Raw genomic sequence first — 25550 nt, forward strand, 5'->3', positions numbered from 1 at the left:
GGGTCCCCACAAGGAAGGAGCGCGCCATCGGAGACGCTGGCAATCATGGGGGATTCCTCCGCAATGGATTTCTCTTCTTCTTCTCTCGACTTCTGCCCATAAATGGAAAATTGACCAGCCACCAATGACAAAAGTACTACCGGCTGCCCCACAGTTCCTCGTAGTTTCTCGATGTGAGGATGGCAAGGATTTTTCCTCTGTCAACCCTTTCGTTATCCAGAAGGGCGTAGATGCCATAGCCGGATCTGTCAAATCTTGTACCAGGTTGTGTAACGGTACCTTGTTACTAGAAACTGAGAGCGCCTTTCAGGCACAAAAACTGCTTCGGGCCACACTCCTGTACACGTTCCCTGTCCGGGTGTAGGCTCACCGCACTTTGAATTCGCCTCGTGGTGCGGTATACACTCGATCACTCGACGGATTGACTGACGAGGATATTCAGTCTTTCCTCGCTGAGCAGGGCGTGACGGCTGTCCATAGGGTCATGAAAAAGGTCAACAATGACCTTGTACCAACCCGGACACTTTTCTTGACCTTTTATAGTGTTCAGCTGCCGTCGCGTGTCAAAGTGGGCTACGAGGTTATTTCTGTTCGCCCCTATGTCCCGACACCTACGCGCTGCTACCAGTGTCAGCATTTTAATCACACTCGCCAGTCTTGTTCCAATGCGGCTAAATGTGTCACTTGTGGCAGGGATGCCCATGAGGGTGACTGTCCGCCTCCGTCTCCTCGTTGTGTGAACTGTCAGGGTGACCATGCAGCGTCCTACCACGACTGTCCCATCTACAAGGAAGAACGCTGTATCCAAGAAATTCGGGTCAAAGAGAAAGTGTCCACCTCGGCTGCTCGCAAGCTATTTGCTAGTAGGAAGCCCACGCTGCTCCCAGCGGGGAAATACAGTACTGTCCTCGCCTGTCCTCGGACTACCAGGGAGGTGGCGACACAGACATACGATCTGACCTTCAGCACCACGGTCGTCCATTCGGCCAGTGCTAAGATCGCGCGGTCGACGTCTCCTCTTCCTCCCGTCACCCCTCAGACACAAGCACCTTCATCAGCTTCTGCTAAGACGAAGACCCAGAAGTCAGATGCATGGGCCTTCAAGAGGGAACCGTCCCTTGCAGACTTCCTACGTACCTCGAACTCCCAGCCGTCGACCAGTACTTCCACTAAACGACCTTCCAAGAAGGCTCATAGGAAGCACAGTTCTCCTTCTCTGCCGCGGTGCATTTCTTCTCCTGTGCCACCCAGCGGTTGCCGCCCCAGGCCGTCATCCGTTTCGCCTGGCCGTGCCGCTGGTAGCCGAACATCTGGCCGTTCACCGGCGTAGGAAGCTCCCCTCCCGGCCATCTTACCAAGATGGCCGATGAACCTATAGAACCAATGGACGATGACTGTCCGCCTACTGATAGCGGCGGCAGTGCTCGCTCGAAGCCTGTCCCTCAGCGGCCTTCGAGGTGACCCCTTCTTTCATCTTCCTTTTCCTATCACGATGGCACTTATTCACTGGAATATTCGCAGCATTCGCTCCAACCGAGAGGACTTGAAGTTGCTGCTCCGCTTGCACCGTCCGCTCGTCGTAGCCCTCCAGGAAATGAAGCTACGCCCATGCGATCACATTGCCTTGGCACACTACACCTCTGTGCGTTTTGACCTACCCCCTGTGGTAGGTATTCCGGCTCATGGAGGGGTTATGTTGCTGGTCCGGGATGATATTTACTACGATCCCATCACATTGCACACCGGCCTGCAGGCAGTTGCCATCCGAATTACTCTCCCCACTTTTACATTTTCCATTTGTACCGTTTACACTCCATCGTCGTCTGCCGTTACCAGGGCAGACATGATGCAAATTATTGTTCAGCTACCTGCACCATTTTTGTTAACTGGAGACTTCAATGCCCACCATCCCCTTTGGGGCTCTCCAGCATCCTGCCCGAGGGGCTCCCTGTTAGCAGACCTTTTCAACCAGCTGAATCTTGTCTGCCTCAATACTGGCGCCCCTACTTTTCTTTCGGACACATCTCACACCTATTCCCATTTAGACCTCTCTATATGTACTACCCAACTTGCTCGCCGGTTTGAGTGGTATGCTCTTTCTGATACATATTTGAGCAACCACTTCCCGTGTGTCATCCATCTCCTGCATCATACCCCCTCTCCGTGCTCAACTAGTTGGAACATCTCCAAAGCAGACTGGGGGCTCTTCTCTTCCAGGGCGACCTTTCAGGATCAACCCCTCACAAGCTGCGATAGTCAGGTCGCACACCTCACGGAAGTCATTCTCACTGCTGCTGAATATTCCATCCCTCACACTACTACTTCTTCTCCATTTCGCGTACCGGTCCCCTGGTGGACCGCAGCATGTCGAGACGCTTTACGTGCTCGTTGACGTGCTTTACGCACCTTTAAACGCCACCCTACAGTGGCGAATTGTATCACTTATAAACGATTACGTGCGCAGTGCCGTCGTATTATTAAAGAAAGCAAGAAAGCTAGCTGGGCTGCTTTCACAAGCACCTTCAACAGTTTTACTCCTCCTCCTCCTGTTGTCCGGGGTAGCCTGCGCCGGCTATCTGGCACTAAGGTCCACTCACCAGTTTCTGGCTTGACGGTCGTGAATGGCGTCCTTGTGGCCCCTGAGGATGTCTCCAATGCCTTCGGCCGCTTTTTCGCAGAGGTTTCGAGCTCCGCTCATTACCACCCTGCCTTCCTCCCCAGAAAAGAGGCAGAGGAGGCTAGGCCACCTAACTTCCGCTTCTCGAATCGTGAAAGTTATAATGCCCCTTTCACCATGCGGGAACTCGAAAATGCACTTGCCCGGTCACGGTCCTCTGCTCCAGGGCCTGATTCTATTTGTATTCAGATGCTGAAGAACCTTTCTGCTGTGGGTAAAGGTTTCCTTCTTCGTACTTATAATCGCATCTGGATTGAGGGACATGTTCCCGCATGCTGGTGCGAGTCTATTGTTGTACCGATTCCTAAGCCGGGGAAGGACAAGCACTTGCCTTCCAGTTATCGACCCATCTCGCTTACCAGCTGTGTCTGTAAGGTGATGGAGCGAATGGTTAACTCTCGTTTGGTTTGGCTGCTCGAATCTCGACGCCTACTTACCTCTGTACAATGTGGATTTCGTAGGCGCCGCTCTGCTGTTGACCATCTGGTTACCTTGTCGACCTTCATTATGAATAACTTCTTGCGGAAGCACCCGACCGCGGCTGTATTATTTGATCTGGAGAAGGCTTATGACACCTGTTGGAGGGCGGGCATTCTCCGTACCATCCATACATGGGGCCTTCGCGGTCGCCTCCCTCTTTTTATTCGTTCCTTTTTAATGGATCGACAGTTCAGGGTACGTGTGGGTTCTGTCCTGTCAGACACCTTTCGCCAGGAGAATGGGGTGCCACAGGGCTCAGTTTCGAGTGTCGCTATCTTCGCCATAGCGATCAATCCAATAATGGATTGCCTCCCAGCTGATGTATCAGGCTCCCTTTTCGTGGACGATTTTACCATCTATTGCAGCGCGCAGCCTACATGTTTCCTGGAGCGCTGTCTTCAGCATGCTCTTGACCATCTTTACTCCTGGAGTGTCGCCAATGGCTTCCGTTTTTCTGCCGAGAAAACGGTCTGTATTAACTTCTGGCGCTACAAAGAGTTTCTCCCACCATCCTTAAGACTCGGTCCCGTTGCTCTCCCATTCGTGGAGACAACAAAATTTTTAGGTCTTACATTTGACAGGAAACCTAGCTGGTCTCCACATGTGTCTTATTTGGCTGCCCGTTGTACCCGTTCTCTAAATGTCCTCCATGTTCTCAGTGGTATGTCGTGGGGAGCGGATCGAACCGTCCTACTTCGCCTATATCGGTCGATCGTCCGCTCAAAGCTGGATTATGGGAGCTTCGTATACTCCTCTGCACAGCCATCCATCTTACGCTGCCTCAACTCCATGCAACATCAGGGTTTACGTCTTGCGATCGGAGCATTTTATACTAGTCCCGTCGAGAGTCTTCATGCTGAAGCCGGTGAATTGCCACTGACCTACCGGCGCGATATACTGCTTTGTCGGCTACTGTCAATGCCCGACCACCCGTCTTATTGTTCCTTTTTTGACGACTCTCTCGATCGTCAATACGGGTTGTATGTCTCTGCCCTGCTACCCCCTGGAGTTCGCTTTCGTCGCCTCCTTCAACATCTTGATTTTTCACTCCCTGCAACCTTTAGAGTGGACGAGAACCACACGCCACCTTGGCTCCAGGCTCAGGTTCGTGTTCACCTTGACCTCAGCTCGCTCCCAAAGGAGGTTACCCCCGGTTCGGTGTACCACTCCCGATTTGTCGAACTTCGTTCGAAGTTCATTAATATGACCTTCATTTATACAGATGGCTCTAAGACCAATGACGGGGTCGGTTGTTCTTTTATTGTCGGGGCACAAAATTTCAAATACCAGCTCCATGGCCATTGTTCGGTCTTCACATCTGAGCTCTTTCCCCTCTACCAGGCTGTTCTTTATACCTGCTGCCACCGACATTCTGCTTATGTCATCTGCTCCGATTCCCTGAGCGCCATCCAGAGCCTCAGTGATCCGTGTCCGGTTCACCCTTTCGTGCACCGGATCCAACGTTCTCTTCAGCAGCTGGTGAATTATGGTTCTCCGGTTAGCTTTATGTGGGTTCCTGGCCATGTCGGTATCCCTGGGAACGAAGCTGCAGATGCCGCGGCCAAGGCTGCGGTCCTCCAGCCTCGGACGGCTTCTTGTTGTGTCCCTTCATCAGATCGTAGCAGGGTCATTTGTCGGCGCATTTTATCGCTGTGGCATGCTGATTGGGCTGCACTTACGGACAACAAGTTTCGGGCCTTGAAACCTCTTCCTGCGGCTTGGACGTCCTCCTCACGCCCTTCTCGGCGGTGGGAGGTAGTTTTGGCCCGGTTACGAATTGGACACTGCCGGTTCAGCCATCGCCATCTGCTGACGGCTGCGCCGGTGCCGTTCTGCCCATGTGGGCAATTGCTGACGGTCTGCCACATTTTAACGTCCTGTCCGGATTTTAATACACTGCGTCTTGATCTTGGCCTTCCATGTACTCTCGATGCCATTTTAGCGGATGACCCAGGAGCAGCTGCTCGCGTTCTTCGTTTTATCAACTCGACACACTTGTGTAAGGACATTTGATTATGCCGTTTTTTTTTTTAATCCTATGCCTGTCAATCTTTTATCATGTTTTCCCTTTTAGTTGCCGTTTTAAACTTGTGCCTCGCGGTGAATTCCTAACGTAGTCTGGGCGCTAATGACCATTGAAATTGTGCGCCCTAAAACCACAAAAAAAATCTCCGTAACGCTATCACGGTTACCAAATGACCCTGTGATGAAACGCGACGCTCTTCTTTGGATCTTCTCTATCTCCTCCGTCAACCCGATCTGGTACGGATCCCACACTGATGAGCAGTACTCAAGTATAGGTCAAACGAGTGATTTGTAAGCCACCTCCTTTGTTGATGGACTACATTTTCTAAGGACTCTCCCAATGAATCTCAACCTGGTACCCGCCTTACCAACAATTAATTTTATATGATCATTCCACTTCAAATCGTTCCGCATGCGTACTCCCAGATATTTTAAAGAAGTAACTGGTACCAGTGTTTGTTCCGCTATCATATAATCATACAATAAAGGATCCTTCTTTCTATGTATTCGCAATACATTACATTTGTCTATGTTAAGGGTCAGTTGCCACTCCCTGCACCAAGTGCCTATCCACTGCAGATCTTCCTACATTTCGCTACAATTTTCTAATGCTGCAACTTGTCTGTATACTACAGCATCACCTGCGAAAAGCCGCATGGAACTTCCGACACTATTTACTAGGTCATTTATATATATTGTGAAAAGCAATGGTCCCATAACACTCCCCTGTGGCACGCCAGAGGTTACCTTAACGTCTGTAGACGTCTCTCCATTGATAACAACATGCTGTGTTCTGTTTGCTAAAAACTCTTCAATCCAGCCACACAGCTGGTCTGATATTCCGTAGGCTCTTAATTAGTTTATCAGGCGACAGTGCGGAACTGTATCGAACGCCTTTCGGAAGTCAAGAAAAATAGCATCTACCTGGGAGCCTGTATCTAATATTTTCTGGGTCTCATGAACAAATAAAGCAAGTTGGGTCTCTCACGATCGCTGTTTCTTGAATCCATGTTGATTCCTACATAGTAGATTCTGGGTTTCCAAAAACGACATGGTACTCGAGCAAAAAACATGTTCTAAAATGCTACCACAGATCGACATCAGAGATATAGGTCTATAGTTTTGCGCATCTGCTCGACGACCCTTTCTGAAGACTGGGACTACCTGTGCTCTTTTCCAATCATTTGGAACCTTCCGTTCCTCTAGAGACTTGCGGTACACGGCTGTTAGAAGGGGGGCAAGTTCTTTCGCGTACTCTGTGTAGAATCGAATTGGTATCCCGTCAGGTCCAGTGGACTTTACTCTGTTGAGTGATTTCAGTTGCTTTTCTATTCCTTGGACACTTATTTCAATGTCGGCCATTTTTTCGTTTGTGCGAGGATTTAGAGAAGGAACTGCAGTGCGGTCTTCCTCTGTGAAACAGCTTTGGAAAAAGGTGTTTAGTATTTCAGCTTTATGCGTGTCATCCTCTGTTTCAATGCCATCATCATCCTGGAGTGTCTGGATATGCTGTTTCGAGCCACTTACTGATTTAACGTAAGACCAGAACTTCCTAGGATTTTCTGTCAAGTCGGTACATAAAATCTTACTTTCGAATTTACTGAACACTTCACGCATAGCCCTCCTTATGCTAACTTTGACATCGTTTAGCTTATGTTTGTCTGAGAGGTTTTGGCTGCATTTAAACTTGGAGTGAAGCTCTCTTTGCTTTCGACCAAGGTGGGTTTTTCCCGTCCCTCACAGTTTTACTCGGCACGTACCTGTCTAAAACGCATTTTATGATTGCCTTGAACTTTTTCCATAAACACTCAACATTGTCAGTGTCGGAACAGAAATTTTCGTTTTGATCTGTTAGGTAGTCTGAAATCTGCCTTCTATTACTCTTACTAAACAAATAAACCTTCCTCCATTTTTTTATATTGCTATTAACTTCCATATTCAGGAATGTTGCAACGGCCTTATGATCACTGATTCCCTGCACATTCAGAGTCGAAAAGTTCGGGTCTGTTTGTTATCAGTAGGTCCAAGATGTTATCTCCACGAGTTGGTTCTCTGTTTAATTGCTCGAGGTAATTTTCGGATAGTGCACTCAGTATAATGTCACTCGATGCTCTGTCCCTACCATCCGTCCTAAACATCTGAGTGTCCCAGTCTATATCTGGTAAATTGAAATCTCCACCTAAGACTATAACATGCTGAGAAAATTTATGTGAAATGTATTCCAAATTTTCTCTCAGTTGTTCGGCCACTAATGCTGCTGAGTTGGGAGGTCGGTAAAATGAGCCAATTATTAACCTAGCTCGGTTGTTGAGTGTAACCTCCACCCATAATAATAATACAGGATAAACTACTACTAACAGCAACGAACACCGCCGGTTGCATGCAATCTATCCTTTCTAAACACCGTCTGTACCTTTGTAAAAATTTCGGCAGAATTTATCTCTGGCTTCAGCCAGCTTTCTGTACCTATAACGATTTCAGCTTCGGTGCTTTCTATCAGCGCTTGAAGTTCCGGTACTTTACCAACGCAGCTTCCACAGTTTACAATTACAATACCGATTGCTGCGTGGTCCCCGCATGTCCTGACTTTGCCCCGCACCCGTTGAGGCTGTTGCCCTTTCTGTACTTGCCCAAGGCCATCTAACCTAAAAAAACCGCCCAGCCCACGCCACACAACCCCTGCTACCCGTGTAGTCGCTTGTTGCGTGTAGTGGACTCCTATCCAGCGGAACCCGAAACCCCACCACCCTATGGCGCAAGTCAAGGAATCTGCAGCCCACACGGTCACAGAACCTCTCAGCCTCTGATTCAGACCCTCCACTCGGCTCTGTACCAAAGGTCCATAGTCAGTCCTGTCGACGATGCTGCAGATGGTGAGGTCTGCTTTCATCACCAAATCAGATAGCTGCCGGAAGCCAGAGAGGATTTCCTCCGATCCATAGCGACACACGCCATTGGTGCCGACATGAGCGACCACCTGCAGATGGGTGCACCCTGTACCCTTCATGGCATCCGGAAGGACCCTTTCCACATCTGGAATGACTCCCCCCGTTATGCACACGGAGTGCACATTGGTTTTCTTCCCCTCTCTTGCTGCCATATCCCCAAGGGGCCCCATTACGCGCCTGACGTTGGAGCTCCCAACTACCAGTAAGCCTACCCTCTGCGACCGCCCGGATCTTGCAGACTGAGGGGCAACCTCTGGAACAGGACAAGCAGCCATGTCAGGCCGAAGATCAGTATCAGCCTGAGACAGAGCCTGAAACCGGTTCGTCAGACAAACTGGAGAGGCCTTCCGTTCAGCCCTCCGGAATGTCTTTCGCCCCCTGCCACACCTTGAGACGACCTCCCACTCTACACAGGTGAGGGATCAGCCTCAATGCGGGCAGTATCCCGGGCAACCAGAGTCGTAGTCCGATCGGGGGATTTGTGGAACGAGCTGGCCGTCCCAGACAAACCCCCATCCAGACCCCCACAGTGATGCCCATTGGCAACAGCTTCAAGCTGTGTGACCGAAGCCAACACTGCCTGAAGCTGGGAGCGAGGGGATGCCAACTCAGCCTGCATCCGAACACAGCAGTTGCAGTCCCTATCCATGCTAAAAACTGTTGTGCAAAGAACGTCTGAACTAATCTACAGAGAGCGCAAACAAGTCGACATAAGATTTAAAAGGTTATTAAAATACAAGATTGCCTAGTAAATGCAGTAATGCTGCTACTTGCACACTGCTGACACACTGCTCGGCAGCGGAAGGAGACTACGCAATTTTACACTATTCAGGTACTAAAACGCGATGCTACAACTCTCAAATACTATAATACGCCCGAAATTTATGAATTAAACAATGCAAGTACCAAAAACACACAAAGAAATTAAGAATTAAACTATGTGCTTATAAATGAATATTGGGGTTTTAATGCTTTATAATATTTATTACGCTGAACTTACTGTTATAAATGATACGTCAAATGAAAGAGAAACTCAAAACAGTTTTACTAAGAACCTTACAAATGTTCGATGTGAGCACTGGCATAACGAAGTACGCGATTAGTTGCACTTCACTGTACCCAAGCACTGGATAGGCCGCAAGGGGACCAATGACTGGGCATGGCCTCCAAGTTCACCCGACCTAACGCCATGTGATGTTTTCCTTTGGGGCTTCATCAAGGATCGTGTGTACATGCCTCCACTACCAGCAGACCTCCCTGAATTAAGAATCCGGATTGAAGCAGCTGTTGCTACAATCACTGAAGACACACTTATCAACGTTTGGGAAGAACTCTGCTATATACTTGATATGTGCCATGTGACAAATGGTGCTCACATTGGAACATTTTTAAGGTTCTTGGTAAAACTTCTTGAGTTGCTCTTTCATTTGACATATCATTTATAACTGTAAGTGTAATATAATAAATGTTATAAAGTGTTAAAACCCTGATATTCATTTATAAACACCCTGTATTTCTATTACATGTGGACTGTCTTAACTAACTGCTGAACACAATTTTCAGAAAATGCGTTCAAAGTTGCAAGACTGTCTGTCTTTACCCTCTCACAGTGAATCCACTGATGTTCCATTTTTTGCTTCAGATTTCTGCCAACTCTCAGTCCTGAGAATAATTTGAGTGTGAGAAATTTCCTAAAAGGGCGGTCAATTCTAGAACTTTGTTACGATTACTTTTGACAATTTGCTGATAAAATTTTGACAGTCCATGTGTCATTGCTGTGAACACAGTCTGTCGCTATCTGTATGTCGTCCGGCAAGTGTTAATCAGAGTACCTCAAGCTGCTGCATTTCTTTTCCACAAGCTTTGCAAGAAAATCATGAGGAAGTCAAAGATCTTTTGCTATACACTCAGATGAGGCAGCTAGCAAGGGGAAACTGTATGTGACATTTCTACAAATTTTATGGCACAGGGACACAAAACGAGTTTTATTAAGGCTATAGATGTGGTGTCTTCACTCATTCTCACACTGTACCTTTGTATCATTAACTAGAATGTATAGGACCTTTTGCACTTTCCAAATTTTCAAGACATTATACACAAAGACAGGGCAGACCTGCAAACACAGATGTAGATGATTCACCTTAAAACTGCCAAACTGCTGTGATCACTATTCTGAGGTAGCAAGGGGGTTGCTGAGTTGAAACATGTTGAGAATCACTTTCTGAGCACAGTGCTCTGCCTAGTGTTTCATTTTCTGCTGTGGTAGCTCCTCAGAGGCATTGGAGTTTGTTGATTCCATCTCAGATGTTTGCCTCTTTAAAAATGAGAACTTTGTAAAGTAGCTGAATTGGTCAGTCATAGCTGTGCAGCTTTCATTGTGTCATGTGATTAACTGAACATTGTTGATGCTTTCGAAGTTGAAGTGTTACGGGTCCTGAAGCTTGTTTAGTCAATTAATTAACACTGTTTGCTTTATTTAAAATGAAGGCCACACCTTTTTGGAAAAGGTTTATCATTTCCACCAATTTCTATACCATTTCAGCACAATCTAGTTTAGTAGCAGTTAAGTCTCGAAGAATAACATTTCATGGTTACCCCATGTCAGTGCCCAATCTGCTACTGCTGATTCATCTGTATGGCTGAAGTGGTATCGTGTGTTCATGAAGGTGGGTGTTTATGCTTTTTTCATTTTGCTGCCCTTGCAGGGGATTTTGTATGAATGTAGAACTTCGTATTACTAAAAATCATGTTAATAATACAAGAATTCTTCACATTGGTCTAAACATTAGCAGTGTGTTTGCTATGACAGATTTTTTTTTTTTTTTTTTTTTTTAAAAAAAAAAAAAAGAATTATTATGTATTTTGTTGATTTACGTAGTCACTATGGAAAATTTGTTGAATGCTTGATATGTGTTTCAGCTGAACATCCATGTTGGCAATACCTCTTTAGTGGATCAAGTTGAATGGGACATGAGCGAAAAAGAAAATAATCCTGAAACATTTGCAATGAAACTTTGTGCAGAACTTGGTCTGGGTGGAGAGTTTGTGACAGCTATTGCATACAGTATTCGTGGACAACTGAGCTGGCATCAACGTACTTATGCCTTTAGGTACTGATTTTCACTTTACTTACAGAATTAGTAACAGTTAAAAGGAACTGTGTATAAAAGCCACATTATCTTACAGTAATCATTCCTGATATCCTATTTACTAGATACAAATATGAAATATACTGAAGATAAAATCTTATAGAATGTTAGACCATGTAATTTTCCTCTTCAAGTTCTGCTTGATTTGTGTTTTGACCCCTCTGCTGGAATTTTTGTCAGGATCTTGTGGTGTTCAATGTCAGCTGAACGCTGTCAAAGACCAGTACCACATTCACTTAAAACAGCGAGTTTTCGCGCGAGTGATTATGGTGAAGGAGTGGGATTATTGGCTAAAATCTTTCCCACTGCCTTTGATGGGCCATTGTCATTGGATAGAAAGGGAGTAATCCTGTACTCAAGCTGAATGTGGGTATTGGGTAAAATTCCTAAGGCTACTATGGGTGGGCCATCGTCTTTGGATAGAAGTGAAACAGGCAAAGCGAAAGAGGAAGAATGTTTATCAGAATTTATTGTTGTGCCACAGAGCTGGTCTCCTGGTCGTTGTTTGTACATCTCACCCACTGTGGTTGCATATTCATTTCATTGATGGTGGGAAACCTCAAAGATGGAAGTCTATAGCTGTCTTCTCTATCGAAGTTACATAAATTTTTTTGAGATTGTAATTGCTTCTTGGACATTTTCTTCTATAAATATCAGTTTACTGGGCCAGAAAACATACATTGGTGAAATCAGTGTCTTGGTTGCAGTTCTTCTGGCATTCTGCTACTGCAGATTTCACGTTTTGTTTTAACTGTGTGTGGTGTTTGTGTTCTGAAATATGTTCTTTTACAGTCCCTCCTGTTTTGCCTATATACACACTGTCACAGCCACATGTCATTTCATTGACTTCCACTGTGAAGAGGTAATCAGGTGTACATGTCTTGCACCGGAAAAAATCCTGTATTTTGTTTTGACTGAAAAATGTTGTCTGTATACCATTTTTTTCCTTAGAATACTGTGGATGTGCTCATGAACTCAGGAAACAGACAGTACCATAACTGAGTGAGAAGACCGTTTCATGCCCTTTCTGTTAAATTTGTGTTGAAAAGCACTGCAAATAGACAAAACCATTTTAGTTGCTGTCTTTCAGTCTTCTTTAAGAAATCCAACTTTAACTGATTATGTGTTGGTAGGCTTTCTATATACTCTTATGTCCTATAGTCCAGGCAGTTGTAAGAAGATTCCTTAGAGCTTGCAGTGCTTTTGCCAGCCTTCAGCAGTGAAGTGATAACGGCTACAGTTGAAAACAGCTGCCTCCTGTGGAGCTGTGACAACACTTGAGATCGACAAACCCAGTCACCCTGGTCATTCTACAGTTGTTGCCTTCAAACCACCCATTGAACAAATGTCTGTCTAATTGTCCAACACCTGCAACAAAGACAAACACTTCCTTCCTATATTACAGACCCCACTCATTTTCTAGATCATCTGAAATCTATGCCTGTGCTACTCCAATCACACTATTTGCTTGCCACCGTTAATGCCACCCCCACCAGATCAACATCCCTCATATGCATGGTCTGTGTGCAACTGAACGTTTTCTGAGTTAGTGCCCACCTGATTCCAAACCTATGACATCATTCATGCTCAAGTTAACCAACTTTATACTTACCAACAATTACTTTTTTGAGGGGCAGACATACAAAAAGTTCAGGGGCACGGCCATGGGACCCAGGATGGCTCTTGCGTATGCCAATCTCTTGACGGGTTGCTTGGTTGGAGTTTCCCTGGGATTCATAAGCTTTCAGCACCTGGTTTCAGTTAGGTACATTGATAACACCTTTGCCATATGGGCTTCTTAAAATTTTTAAAATGTCCAAATACGTTCTGTCAAATTCCTCAGATCACCGTGATCTGTCTACGTACTTCCGTTCACATCAAAACTATTCACAAATTCGGTACTTGCATTTGACAGTTGTCATCCTTTCCATGTCAGACGTTTCCTTCCATTCAGCCTTGGCACTAGAGGCAAACATATTTGTTCAGGTGCAGCCCCTGTACAGCAATACACAGCCATTCCCACCTCAGCCTTCATTGGATGTAATTACCCCACGAGCCCAACAAGCTCTGCAATATCCTTGTCAGTCTCCGTGCTCCTTCTGAATCCATCTCCCTACGCTATGGCTCCTACCCTTGTGACTAACCCCACTGCAAGACTTGCCGTATGCACCCTCCTACCACCACCTATACCAGCTCTGTAACTGGCAAAACAGATACTATCGAAGGCAGAGCCGTCAATGAAATTACATGTCATATACCAGCTATTATGTAAACACTGTTTGCCGTTTAACGTAGGCATGGCTACTAGCAAGTTACCAGTTAGGATGAATGCATGTAGGCAGAGGATGTATAGTGGCAACGTACAATATCCTGTTGCAGAGCATACTTTACAATGTGACATTCATGAACTATGAGCACATTTCACCACACTGGCCATTTGTATTTTTCACCCAGACACCAGTTTCTTAGAACTTTGCAAGTGGGAACTGGAGCTACAACATGGCCCTTCATTCTCGCCATCCACATGGCCTTAATTTACATTAATTTCTTCCATCTCAGCATTTCTTCTCAGTAACTGTTCCTTTCTTGTTCAACTCCTTATAGTTTTCTGTGTCTTTTATTTTCCAATCTGTCTGTTACAGCCCCCCGCCCCCTTGCAACCCCCACATCTAACATACACAGTGCACTTAGCTTTCCACTCTTATTAACTCTTGCATGATGTTTTGTTAGTGATCTCTGTCTTGCTTGTTACTGTATCTTCTACCTATAAACTCTTACGTTTTCAAATCCCATGCAGTCCCTAACAATGACTCTTTCCTTCTCATCCTATCCATTAAGTCTCCCCTTACACAAGGTTCTGGGTGACTTTTTCAAACACTCCTCATTTTCTTAATGTTGCCAGTCGTTTTTCTTCATTCCTCTTCTTTCCTGTTGAAACCCTGTGCTAGAAGGAAGAGCCACGGGCTCTAAAAGCTTGCAAATTACCTTAACATTTACGTGCGTGGGTTCTTCTATTGTCGCATTGTGAATAGATTTACTGTCTGTTCACTTACAGAATATGAGAGATAATAAATAATACGACCTTCTTTTTTCTGAAAGCAGGACTCCAATACAACATGTTGTTCTCCACTCTTATGGCTGTGAAACATTACTTTTAAACATAATGTCCGTTGAGTGTGATGGCCTTGTGCTACCTTATTGGGAGGGCCTGCATATCCTCATGGTACCAATCTACTGGTCGACGTCAGAGCCCCGATGTATTCCACTCGCATACATCTTCCCTGGGAGTGCATCCTTCATGGAAAGTGTCTGCACATTCCAACACTGCAGGGGTCACCACAGTGAGCAGTCAGCCGGCACGTGGGGATTCGGACAGTTTAGCTTGACCTTGTTGTGATAATGACAGATGCCTCTCCCAATGACTCAACATTCTCTTGTTCACTGCCAGGTCTTCGTAGACATACTGCAAGCACCTGTGGATATCAGCAGTACTCTGGTTTTCCGTCAAAAGAAACTCAATTACAGCTCTGTGCTTGGATTGCACCTCTGTTACAAATGCTATTTTGAAGGCTGTGTGTAGCATCACTAACCACTGGAACTTCAAAAAACTGTAGAGGCTGAAGTGGGTATATTCCACAATATCCCACAGCAAATTGTGCATTTTTTCCCCCAACCAGAAATGGTTGAGAAAAAAAAAGTGTTGCATTACTTACTTATTGGACACCTCTCGTAACTGCTAAAGCAAGTTAGAGAGTTGATTCCACTAATTGTAGGTCTACGTGAACACTCTTATTTGTATATCTTCTGTAGACCACATGGTCTGGGTGGTCCAGGTGTCTGTGGCATTAGATTCTTCATAATAGAGCTATCCATCCTAGAGTCTGTTGACAGATCACTTACTCTGTGAATGGTTCTGTTCATAGGGTCACTTTTTAACTTGCAGTACATGGGATCCATCAACAGCTGTGACATCTACAATATTGGAACATCAGGTGAACTGTATCCATGATGTTGATTTCACTAACATATATGTGCTAGCAAAGGTAACCAATATTTATAAAACAAATGTCTGAGAAGCAATTGAGATTTCAAAGATTGAATGTAACTTCAGTAAAGAAGATGGCTATAGGCTTCCAGCATTGTGGTTTCCGGTCATGAAGAAAGGGAATATGCAGTCATGGTGCATGAGAAATACAAACAACATCCAGGGTGTGCCACCTGTGTGGCACAACAATAATATATTGATAAATGTCTCCTCCTCTTGCTTTGCCTGTTTCACTTCTATTTTATGAAAATTGCCCACCAATAGCAATCTTAGGAATTTTACCAAGTACCCATGTTCAGAGTAAGTGCAGGATTACTTCCTTTACATATAATGAGGATGGCGCACCAATTGTAGCTGGACAAATTTGAGCCTGTAACTCGACTTCTTCAGCAGAATTGCTGGAAAAATACCTTTTATAAGTGAATGCGACAGAGGCCTTGGACAGTGTTCCGCTGACAGTGAACACCACAAATCTTGAAGAACACCTCAGCAGAAGGATTGAAACATCAATTGACTAGAAGAATTTGCAGAGCAAACTGATGCAGCCTAATATCCTACATGATTTTTACTTCAATGACAGTGGCCAAAAAGCCTGCAGAACTTACATACAGATAAACTGCTCCCACAACTGTAATTCTTGTTGTTACATACTTCATCTGCAAATACTCACATATCTATGTTTCAGCTGACTGAAATTTCATGAAGTATTCTGATAATTTGAAAATATATGTGTTTCCGCTGACAAAAATTGCACACTCTCTTCTGCTCATTTGAGGGAAAGGGGGAAAAGTTCTTGTCCAGACACCCATGACTTTTATATTGTTGAAATTTTAATTTATTATTATGTTATTGCATATTGTGGAAAACCATAATTCAAATGTCAACTTGATCTGCAAAATATTTTTGTTCATATAACTGTTTGAAATAGATTTTGACATTTAGTTCAAATAAAAAATGTACCACTGCATGCTGTCATAAAATTCTGGTTTGGGTAGTTTATCATCAAATGAAATTAATTCGGACTTCATGAAGAATTGTAAGAAGTATGTTCTCTGGTTTTCAGTAATTAATAAATAAGGAAGGGTATTTTAATTGGACACTATGTGATGGAAAATGTAAGGGATAGACATAGGCATAACAGAAGACAATGTGGTACATTTTACATGAAGAACTAACCACGAAAAAGTATTGTACATTTAACTATGAGAAATACATTGGAGAAATCCACTGCTGTACAACTGCAGAATTGATGACAAATTGCTGGAAACAGTATCTATTTTATAATATGTAATCATCCTGAGTGACCTTAAGGGGACCACATTGTTGTTCAGGTGGAAAAAAATCGGTTTTCCGTTTTGATCATATTTTGATAGATCAAGGTTTTATTTAAGTACTCTGAAAAGGATTTTGCTGAATTTTTTTTCTTTTTTTTCCGAGCATTTAAAGAGCTTTTTCCTAACACGTGTGTTTATGTGCCATGTCCACTTTTCTGTCACCCACTTTTCTGCATATATTTTAGATCTTTATATCCCCTACATTGCACGTTAGGGACTCTATATATTTTTTTACTCAGGCTTGTCTGACATTTGGCATTACCCCCAAAGGCCTCACACTTAAAAGTTCCCATCTCTAGCTGTAACCCATCTTTCCATCAGTCCCTATACCAGTTCCAAACTGAACAATCCATAGCCCTCACCCACCTAATCCTTCACCTACACATCAACTCAGCCAATGAACACACCCTTCAACTCCTATCCTTAATAAAAGTCCTCAATCTTTCCTCTCCCACATCCACACTGGCTGTTCAGAACATCCTCCTACAGGCCAACCGCAAATTAGAACAGGATGCCACCCTCCACCTCAAAAAAACTATCCAATCTCCTGGTTTCCCACCTCTGTAAAGGCAACTCACTCACCCTTCACAACCTTTCCAGCAAACCTCAACCTCCTCTCATTGCACACAAACCCAGTCTCTCCCATCTACTCAGTCTCCCACTTCCAGCTCCACTCCCCCCAAAACCTCAAAATTCTAATGAACATAATCTGGAACCACAACACCCCAATTCAGTAGTTAACCTTTCCTCCAAACCTCTCTCCCAATCCGAAACTTCTGTCCTATCCAAAGGCCTCACCTCCAGCCCTACTCCCAGATTCAACCAAACAGCCCTCGTCAAAGATTTACTGTCCTACACTCATACTCTCTGCTGGAAATATCACTTTGCCACGAAGAAAAATAACCCTGATCCTACTCCTAATGATCCAACTCCCCAAGACACTATCCAAATTGAACCCTGCCTGGAACAGTTCCGCCCTCCGTCACATGAGACCCACCTCCTCTTCCTCAAAATCACCCTCTCCAAACCTTCCAGGAATTTCTCACTTCCAGCCTTGCCTCTCAATCCTTCTTGAAAAACCTTAATCTTATTCCCAACATCACCACAGCTGAAGCCCAGGCCATCCGTGATCTGAAGACTGTTCGATCCATCGTCATTCTTCCAGCGGACAAGGGTTCCACGACCGTGGTACTCGATCATCGGGAGTATGTGGCTGAGGGACTGCGTCAGCTTTCAGACAACACTACATACAAAGTTTGCCAAGGTAATCCTATTCCTGATGTCCAGGCAGAGCTTCAAGGAATCCTCAGAACCTTAGGCCCCCTACAAAACCTTTCACCTGACGCCATCAACCTCCTGACCCCACCGACACCCCGCACCCCTACCTTCTACCTACTTCCTAAAATTCACAAACCCAATCATCCCGGCCGCCCCATTGTAGCTGGTTACCAAGCCCCCACAGAACGTATCTCAGCCTACGTAGATCAACACCTTCAACCCATCACATGCAGTCTCCCATCCTTCATCAAAGACACCAACCACTTTCTCGAACGCCTGGATTCCTTACCCAATTTGTTACCCCCGGAAACCATCCTTGTAACCATTGATGCCACTTCCTTATAGACAAATATTCCGCATGTCCAGGGCCTCGCTGCGATGGAGCACTTCCTTTCACGCCGATCACCTGCCACCCTACCTAAAACCTTTTTCCTCATTACCTTAGCCAGCTTCATCCTGACTCACAACTTCTTCACTTTGGAAGGCCAGACACACCAACAGTTAAAGGGAACAGCCATGGGTACCAGGATGGCCCCCTCATACTTCAACCTATTTATGGGTCGCTTAGAGGAAACCTTCTTGGTTACCAAGGCCTGCCAACCCAAAGTTTGGTACAGATTTACTGATGACATCTTCATGATCTGGACTCTGAGTGAAGAACAACAACTCCAGAATTTCCTCTCCAACCTCAACTCCTTTGGTTCCATCAGATTCACCTGGTCCTACTCCAGATCCTATGCCACTTTCCTCAATGTTGACCTCCATCTGTCCAGTGGCCAGCTTTCCACATCAAACCCACCAACAAGCAACAGTACCTCCATTATGACAGCTGCCACCCATTCCATATCAAACGGTCCCTTTCCTACAGCCTAGGTCTTTGTGGCAAATGAATCTGCTCCAATCCTGAATCCCTGAACCATTACACCAACAACCTGAAAACAGCTTTCGCATCCCGCAACTACCCTCCTGACCTGGTACAGAAGCAAATAACCAGAGCCACTTCCTCATTCCCCCAAACCCAGAACCTCCCACAGAAGAATCCAAAAAGTGCCCCACTTGTGACAGGATACTTTCTGGGACTGGATCAGATTCTGAATGTGGCTCTCCAGCAGGGATACAACTTTCTCAAATCCTGCCCTGAAATAAGATCCATCATTCACGAAATCCTCCCCACTCCACCAAGAGTGTCTTTCCGCCGTCCACCTAACCTTCGTAACCTCTTGGTTCATCCATATGAAATCCCCAAACCACCTTCCAAACCCTCTGGCTCCTACCCTTGTAACCACCCCCGGTGTAAAACTTGTCCCGTGCATCCTCGCACCACCACCTACTCCAGTCCTGTAACCCGGAAGATGTACACGATCAAAGGCAGAGCCACGTATGGAAGCACCCACGTGGTTTACCAACTGACCTACCTACACTGTGAAGCTTTCTATGTGGGAATGACCAGCAACAAACTGTCCATTCGCATGAACAGACACAGGCAGACAGTGTTTGTTGGTAATGAGGATCACCCTGTGGCTAACATGCCTTGGTGCACGGCCAGCACATCTTGGCACAGTGTTACACCATCCGGGTTATCTGGATACTTCCCACTGACACCAACCTATCAGAACTCCGGAGATGGGAACTTGCCCTTCAATATATCCTCTCTTCCCGTTACCCACCAGGCCTCAATCTCCGCTAATTTCAAGTTGCCACCACTCATACCTCACCTGTCATTCAATAACATCTTTGCCTCTGTACTTCCGCCTCGACTGACATCTCTACCCAAACTCTTTGCCTTTACAAGTCTGCTTGTGTCTGTTATGTGCGGATGGATATGTGTGTGTGTGTGTGTGTGTGTGTGTGTGTGTGTGTGTGTGCGTGTGCGTGCGTGTGCGTGTGCGTGTGCATGCACGCGCGAGTATACCTGTCCCTTTTTTCCCCCTAAGGTAAGTCTTTCCGCTCCCGGGATTGGAATGACTCCTTACCCTCTCCCTAAAACCCTTACCCTCTCCCTAAAACCCACATCCTTTCGTCTTTCCCTCTCCTTCCCTCTCTCCTGATGAAGCGAGGGAAGGAGAGGGAAAGGCGAAAGGATGTGGGTTTTAGGGAGAGGGTAAGGAGTCATTCCAATCCCGGGAGCTGAAAGACTTACCTTAGGGGGAAAAAAGGGACAGGTATACTCGCGCGCGCGCCCACACACACACACACACACACACACACACACACACACACACATCCATCCGCACATAACAGACACAAGCAGACATGTAAAGGCAAAGAGTTTGGGTAGAGATGTCAGTCGAGGCGGAAGTATACGAAAGCTTGAAATTTGTGTGTGTGTTATTGTTGCTATCAACGTACCAATGCTCCAGAGTGTGTGTTGGCTATCCTTGGAATGGAACAGTTGGTATTCTTTTGTTTCTGCTGTTTGTAAACAACACGCGGTTAGTTTTGTTCAAGTGTGATTGCGAGTAGTTGTTAAACTTTTGTTTGCAGTGGTTGTTTACGTGTGTTTTGTTGTGTTTATTGAAGGTGACGAAACGTAAAGGCATTTTCAAGAAATGACAATTTAGAGGAAACAAGTTTAGAAAGCTTTCTGTACAAGAGGTTATGTTACCTGGCAACAGTGTTTCTAATTGTAATTCTTCAACAAGTGCATCATCAAAGAAGCTCTCACCATTTCAAGAGAGTGACAACGCATTTACTGTAAGTGACAAGGGGAGCAGTAAAATTATTATAAATTTGAGAATTATATCAGATGTAATTTCTAAATTTGTACAATGTACACAGTGTGGTGAGTCACAGATGTGAAAATTTGAGAGATTTGTGAGAGTACCAGTGGGAGAAAAGGCCTAGCAATTGCTTTGGATTTAATTTGCACTAAATGCTCAGCTGTGATTTCATTTATGAGTTCTTCAAAACCAGGTACAAGTGGCCCTTACAGAATCAATACTAGATTAGTTCATGCCTTACGATCCATTGGCAAGGACATAGCTGCAGAGAGAACATTTTGTTAAATGATGAACTTACATCAACCACCAAATAAATTTGAAAAACTGACTGCAATATTTGAGAAAGCTGTATGTGAGGTCAGTGAGGAAAGCACGAAAATGGTTGCCAGGGAAGCAGTGGAAGAAAATGATGGATTTTTGGATATTGCAGTTGCACTTGATTGAAGTTGGCAGAAAAGAGGACATACTTCTCTGAATTGAGTAGTGACTGCAGCAAGTGTAGACACCGGTAAAGTGTTAGATGTGGAGATAATGTCGAAATATTGCAAATGTTGTAAAGTCATTGAACATAAAGAACACAACTGTGGGGCTAATTTTAGAGGAACAAGTGGTGGTATGGAAGTATATGGAGTACAACAAATATTTCTTCACTCTGTAGAAACAAGAGGCATGCAGTACACCAAATATTTGGGCGATGGTGACAGTAAGGCATACAACAATGTGGTGAACTCTAAGCCATATGGAGATGCAATTATTAGCAAAATAAAATGTGTAGGCCATGTTCAAAAAGTTTGGGAACAAGGCTGAGAAAACTAACTGTTAATATAAGAGGAAAAAAATTAGAAGATGAAAAATTGTTGACCGGACAGGGCCATATTCTTCCATAAGTCCTCTACTAATGATAAGCCATGTCATGGATTGTGTCCACCAGGAGAAAATTCGCGGTACAAATACAATAGGGCTCAGGCAACTGGAGGATCTTATTCTCACTAGCATTCTCTTCCTGCTGCTGTTATTACAGCAATTAAACCTATTTTTAGAGACTTGGCTCATCATGACCTTCTAAGGAAATGTCTGCATGGGCAGACACAGAACCCAAATGAATGTTTCAACAGCATAATTTGGAACCGCCTTCCTAAAACTGTATTTGTAGGCATGCATACAATGAAACTAGGAGTTCATGATGCTGTTATTACATTCAATTGTGGTAATGTTGGAAAATGTTGGGTACTGAAAAAGCTGGGAATTAATCCTGGTGAAAATATGATCACGGGGCTGCGACATTGTGATAAAATGTGGATAGCCGATGCAGACAGGTCTGCATCTAATATGGCCAAGAAAGCAACACAAACATCCAGGAAGGTGAAAAAGAATTGGAAGACCTGCTAGGGGCCAAAGAAGGGCCATCATATACAGCAGGACAGTTTTAATTAAATGTAAGTAACAAATTTCAAAAGGTTTTTCTTTAAAGTCAATTTCCCGCAAACTACAATTTTCAGTACATATGCCCCATTATATCAGAAACTATCATAGATAAATGAATGAAATTTTCAGAGACTCTGCATGACATAAAAAAGCCACATCTGGTACTACGTTCATTAATATTCCCCCATTAGGAAGTTCACAAAAAAATATTTTCTGCAGAAAAAAGTTAATATTTTTGTTAACAAATTTAAAAAAAGTTGTTCTTAAAAACTATAAAATGGATTAAGTAGATTTTAGTACAGTTGATTCTATTAGCATCATGTAACATACAGTAAAAATATTAAGGTCCTGCATCAAATAGTTTTTTCAGAAATGGGTCAGATACTCGTGTAAATTAACATGGGTCAGATAGGCAGGGTGTGGTCCCCTTATGTGGTGTGACCACATAAAACAAATAGTAGCAAAAGCAAAGCTAGGCTGAGATTCATAGGATGAAAATTAAGGAAATGGCCTACAAAACCTTTGTTTGACTGGTTCTCTAATGTTGTGCATCACTCTGGAACCACTACAATGAAAAAAATCGAGAATTAGAACTAATATAGAGATTTGTCCCCACACACTATCCGTGAACAAATAGGGAAGGGGTAGGAATCAGATAGTTGTACCATAAGTACTCTCTGCCACACACCAAGAGGTGGCTTGCGGAGTATTGATGTAGATGTATAAATTTAAGGAAAATACTAATGGAGTATAAATATTCACACGTGTGTAACTCCGCCCACCCCACTTCCTCGACCACTGGACAAAATGTCAGCTGGACATACAAGGAAAATTGTGTGCAGCCGGCACAATGTTAGGGGTGTGTGTGTGTGTGTGTGTGTGTGTGTGTGTGTGTGTGTGAGAGAGAGAGAGAGAGAGAGAGAGAGAGAGAGAGAGAGAGAGCGCACGCACGCACACGGTGACTCCTGTTTTCCACCTAAATATTCACTAATTAACTGTTAGGAAGTTTCCTGCAACATTGTAGGAAAAGATAGGTTGCTGCTTGGCATAAAGAAGACATGTTAAATTGCTGACAGGCACAGGTAAAAGACACACAAAGCTTTTGGCCGCAGCCTTCATCAGCAAAAGGGAAACAGAGAGAGAGAGAGACACAATTCATACGCACAAGCAAGCACACCTCACACACATGAGAGCCAGCTCCATTAGGTCAGGCAAGACTACATCTGTTGTGTGGGATGGCAGCAGCAATCTGGAGGAGGGATAGTATTGATCAGACTGGGGGGGGGGGGGGGGGGGGGGTGCAGAGGAACCCTACGTGGCAGTGTGTGCAGGGACTAGAATGCCAACAGGTGCAGCATCAAGAGGTTTTGGGGCAGGGAGGTGGGGAAAAAAGGAAAAGCAGAGGATCAGGGAAAGATGGGTGGGTGCGTTGGCAGTGGGTGGCAAATACAGAGGCTGGTAGATGAGAATGGGGAGATGATGATATGACGGGGGTAAACTTTTGGGTGGAGAGTGTGGGGACAGTGTGTTACTGTAGGTTAAGGCTGGGATAATTACAGGAGTAGTGAATGTGTAATAAGGATGACTCCCATCTGTGCAGTTCAGAAAACCTGGTGGTGGAGAGTAGGATCCATATGGCTCAGGTAGTGAAGCAGCCATTGAGGCAAGCATACTATGCTCAGCTGCTTGTTGTGCCACAGAGTGGCGGTGGCCATTCATCCTGGTGTATGGCTGGTTGGTAGTCATACCAAAATAAAAAGCTGTGCAATAATTGATGGGAAGATGGTATATGACATGGGTGCTTCCAAAGGTGGCCCATTCCCAGATGGGGTAGGATAACCCTTTGACAGGACTCAAATAGGAAGTGCTGGGTGAGTGGATTGGGCAGGTTTTGTGCCTGGGTCTTCCACGGGGATATGATCCTAGTGCCAAGTGGTTGAGAATGGGAATGACGTAGGGATGGATTAGGATGTTCTGGAGGTTTGATGGTTGATAGAGCAGCACTTTAGGAGTGGTGAGATTGATCTCTTGGTAGGATGTCCCTCGTTTCAGGGCATTGTGACAGTTAATAAAAGTCCTGGCGAAACCCTGCTTCAGTTGTTCCAGTCCAGGGTGATACTGGATGTCGAAGGGGGCACACCTTTTTAGCTGGTTCTTGGGTGTGTAGGGAGGATTGGGAATGTGTGGGGAAATGGTGCGGGAGATCTGTTTGCAGACTAGGTCTAGGTATAGTGCTTGTCTGTGAAGGCATTGGCGAGACCCTCAGTGTAATGGGCAAGGAAGTTCTTGTCACTGCAGATACACCATTACCTGGTGACCAGGTTGTATGGGAGGGTTTTTTTGCTGTGAAAGGAATGCCAGCTGTTGAAATGCAGCTACTGTTGGTGGGATTAATGTGGACAGAGTGTAGATGGAGCCATCAGAGTGGAGGTCAAGATCTAGGAAGGTTGAATGCGGCTTGAGGAGGATCAGGTGAAGAGCATGGGGAGAGAAGGTGTTCAGATTGTAAAGGAATGAAGACAGGGTGAGTTGGCCCCGAGTCCAGCTCATGAAGATATCTTCAATGAACCTTAACCAGACTATGGGTTCAGTGTTTCGGAAGGTTGGGAAGGTATTGTAGTGTTACCTTTTATTATCTTCTCCTCATTAGCTATTGAAACAACATCGCTTTGTAATGTAATTTTAATTTTCACCAAAAGCACATTCAACACATCGCGGAAAAATACACGTCTTTCGTATCAAGACGAGAGAGAGAGAGAGAGAGAGAGAGACATCCATTAGTTCTTAAAAAACAAAAAAAACTACGCAAAAGTAAAAAAAAAGAACAAAATTATTTATAAAATCGGTCGCTGGCGCAGCGCTCTTCTGCGTGCGCGATCGTAAATTATAACTTTGCGGAAGTCAAAGTACCATTACAATGCCTCCTCTACTGACACGCTCCACAAGAGAGCCTGGCAGTATAGAAAATTTACATAGATACATACATATATGAGAAAATAAGAAATTTACATATTACAAAAAAATATTTCTGAGCACAATGATCTTTGCATATCAGTCTTTGTATACAGTCTTTTTGGTGTGTATCTTCTTTAGGAGTCGTAACATTAATGTCTTTGAATTGCAGCGTATTATATAAACGTAGTATCGGATTCTGAGTGTGTGTGTACTGCTTGGATCTCTTGTGTGTGACTTGAAGAAAATCCAAAGTTTGTTCAATGTGTCAACACGAAATCGTGATCTCCAGCAGTCGAATTTTGGTGGCGTGTGCCGGGGTATAAATGGTCAATGAGGGCACAGGAAACACCTCACTGCCTACGACAGGTGACGAGCTTGTCTTTTACACCAACCTGAAGACCTGCCGGCTTCCACAACACCATACACTTCAAAGCATATTGACACTACGTAAATATTGCTTGACCAGTGTTCCATCACGTTGGTTTCTCCTTTGCATTTTCAGTTCTATTTATAT

The 25550-nt window shown here is 44.7% G+C and overlaps 1 protein-coding gene across 1 annotated transcript in view; it reads left to right on the forward strand.

Annotated features, from left to right (window-relative positions):
- The window catches only part of LOC124545243 (SWI/SNF-related matrix-associated actin-dependent regulator of chromatin subfamily B member 1), a 138908-nt gene that overhangs the window by 78847 nt on the left and 34511 nt on the right, over window positions 1–25550 (forward strand). Inside the window, exon 7 of the mRNA XM_047124115.1 lies at window positions 11050–11240. Coding sequence (XP_046980071.1) covers window positions 11050–11240 — 191 coding nt within the window. The remainder of the gene's footprint in view (window positions 1–11049; window positions 11241–25550) is intronic.

Source organism: Schistocerca americana, chromosome 8 (genome assembly GCF_021461395.2).
Source record: "Schistocerca americana isolate TAMUIC-IGC-003095 chromosome 8, iqSchAmer2.1, whole genome shotgun sequence".
NCBI classification, from domain to species: domain Eukaryota; kingdom Metazoa; phylum Arthropoda; class Insecta; order Orthoptera; family Acrididae; genus Schistocerca; species Schistocerca americana.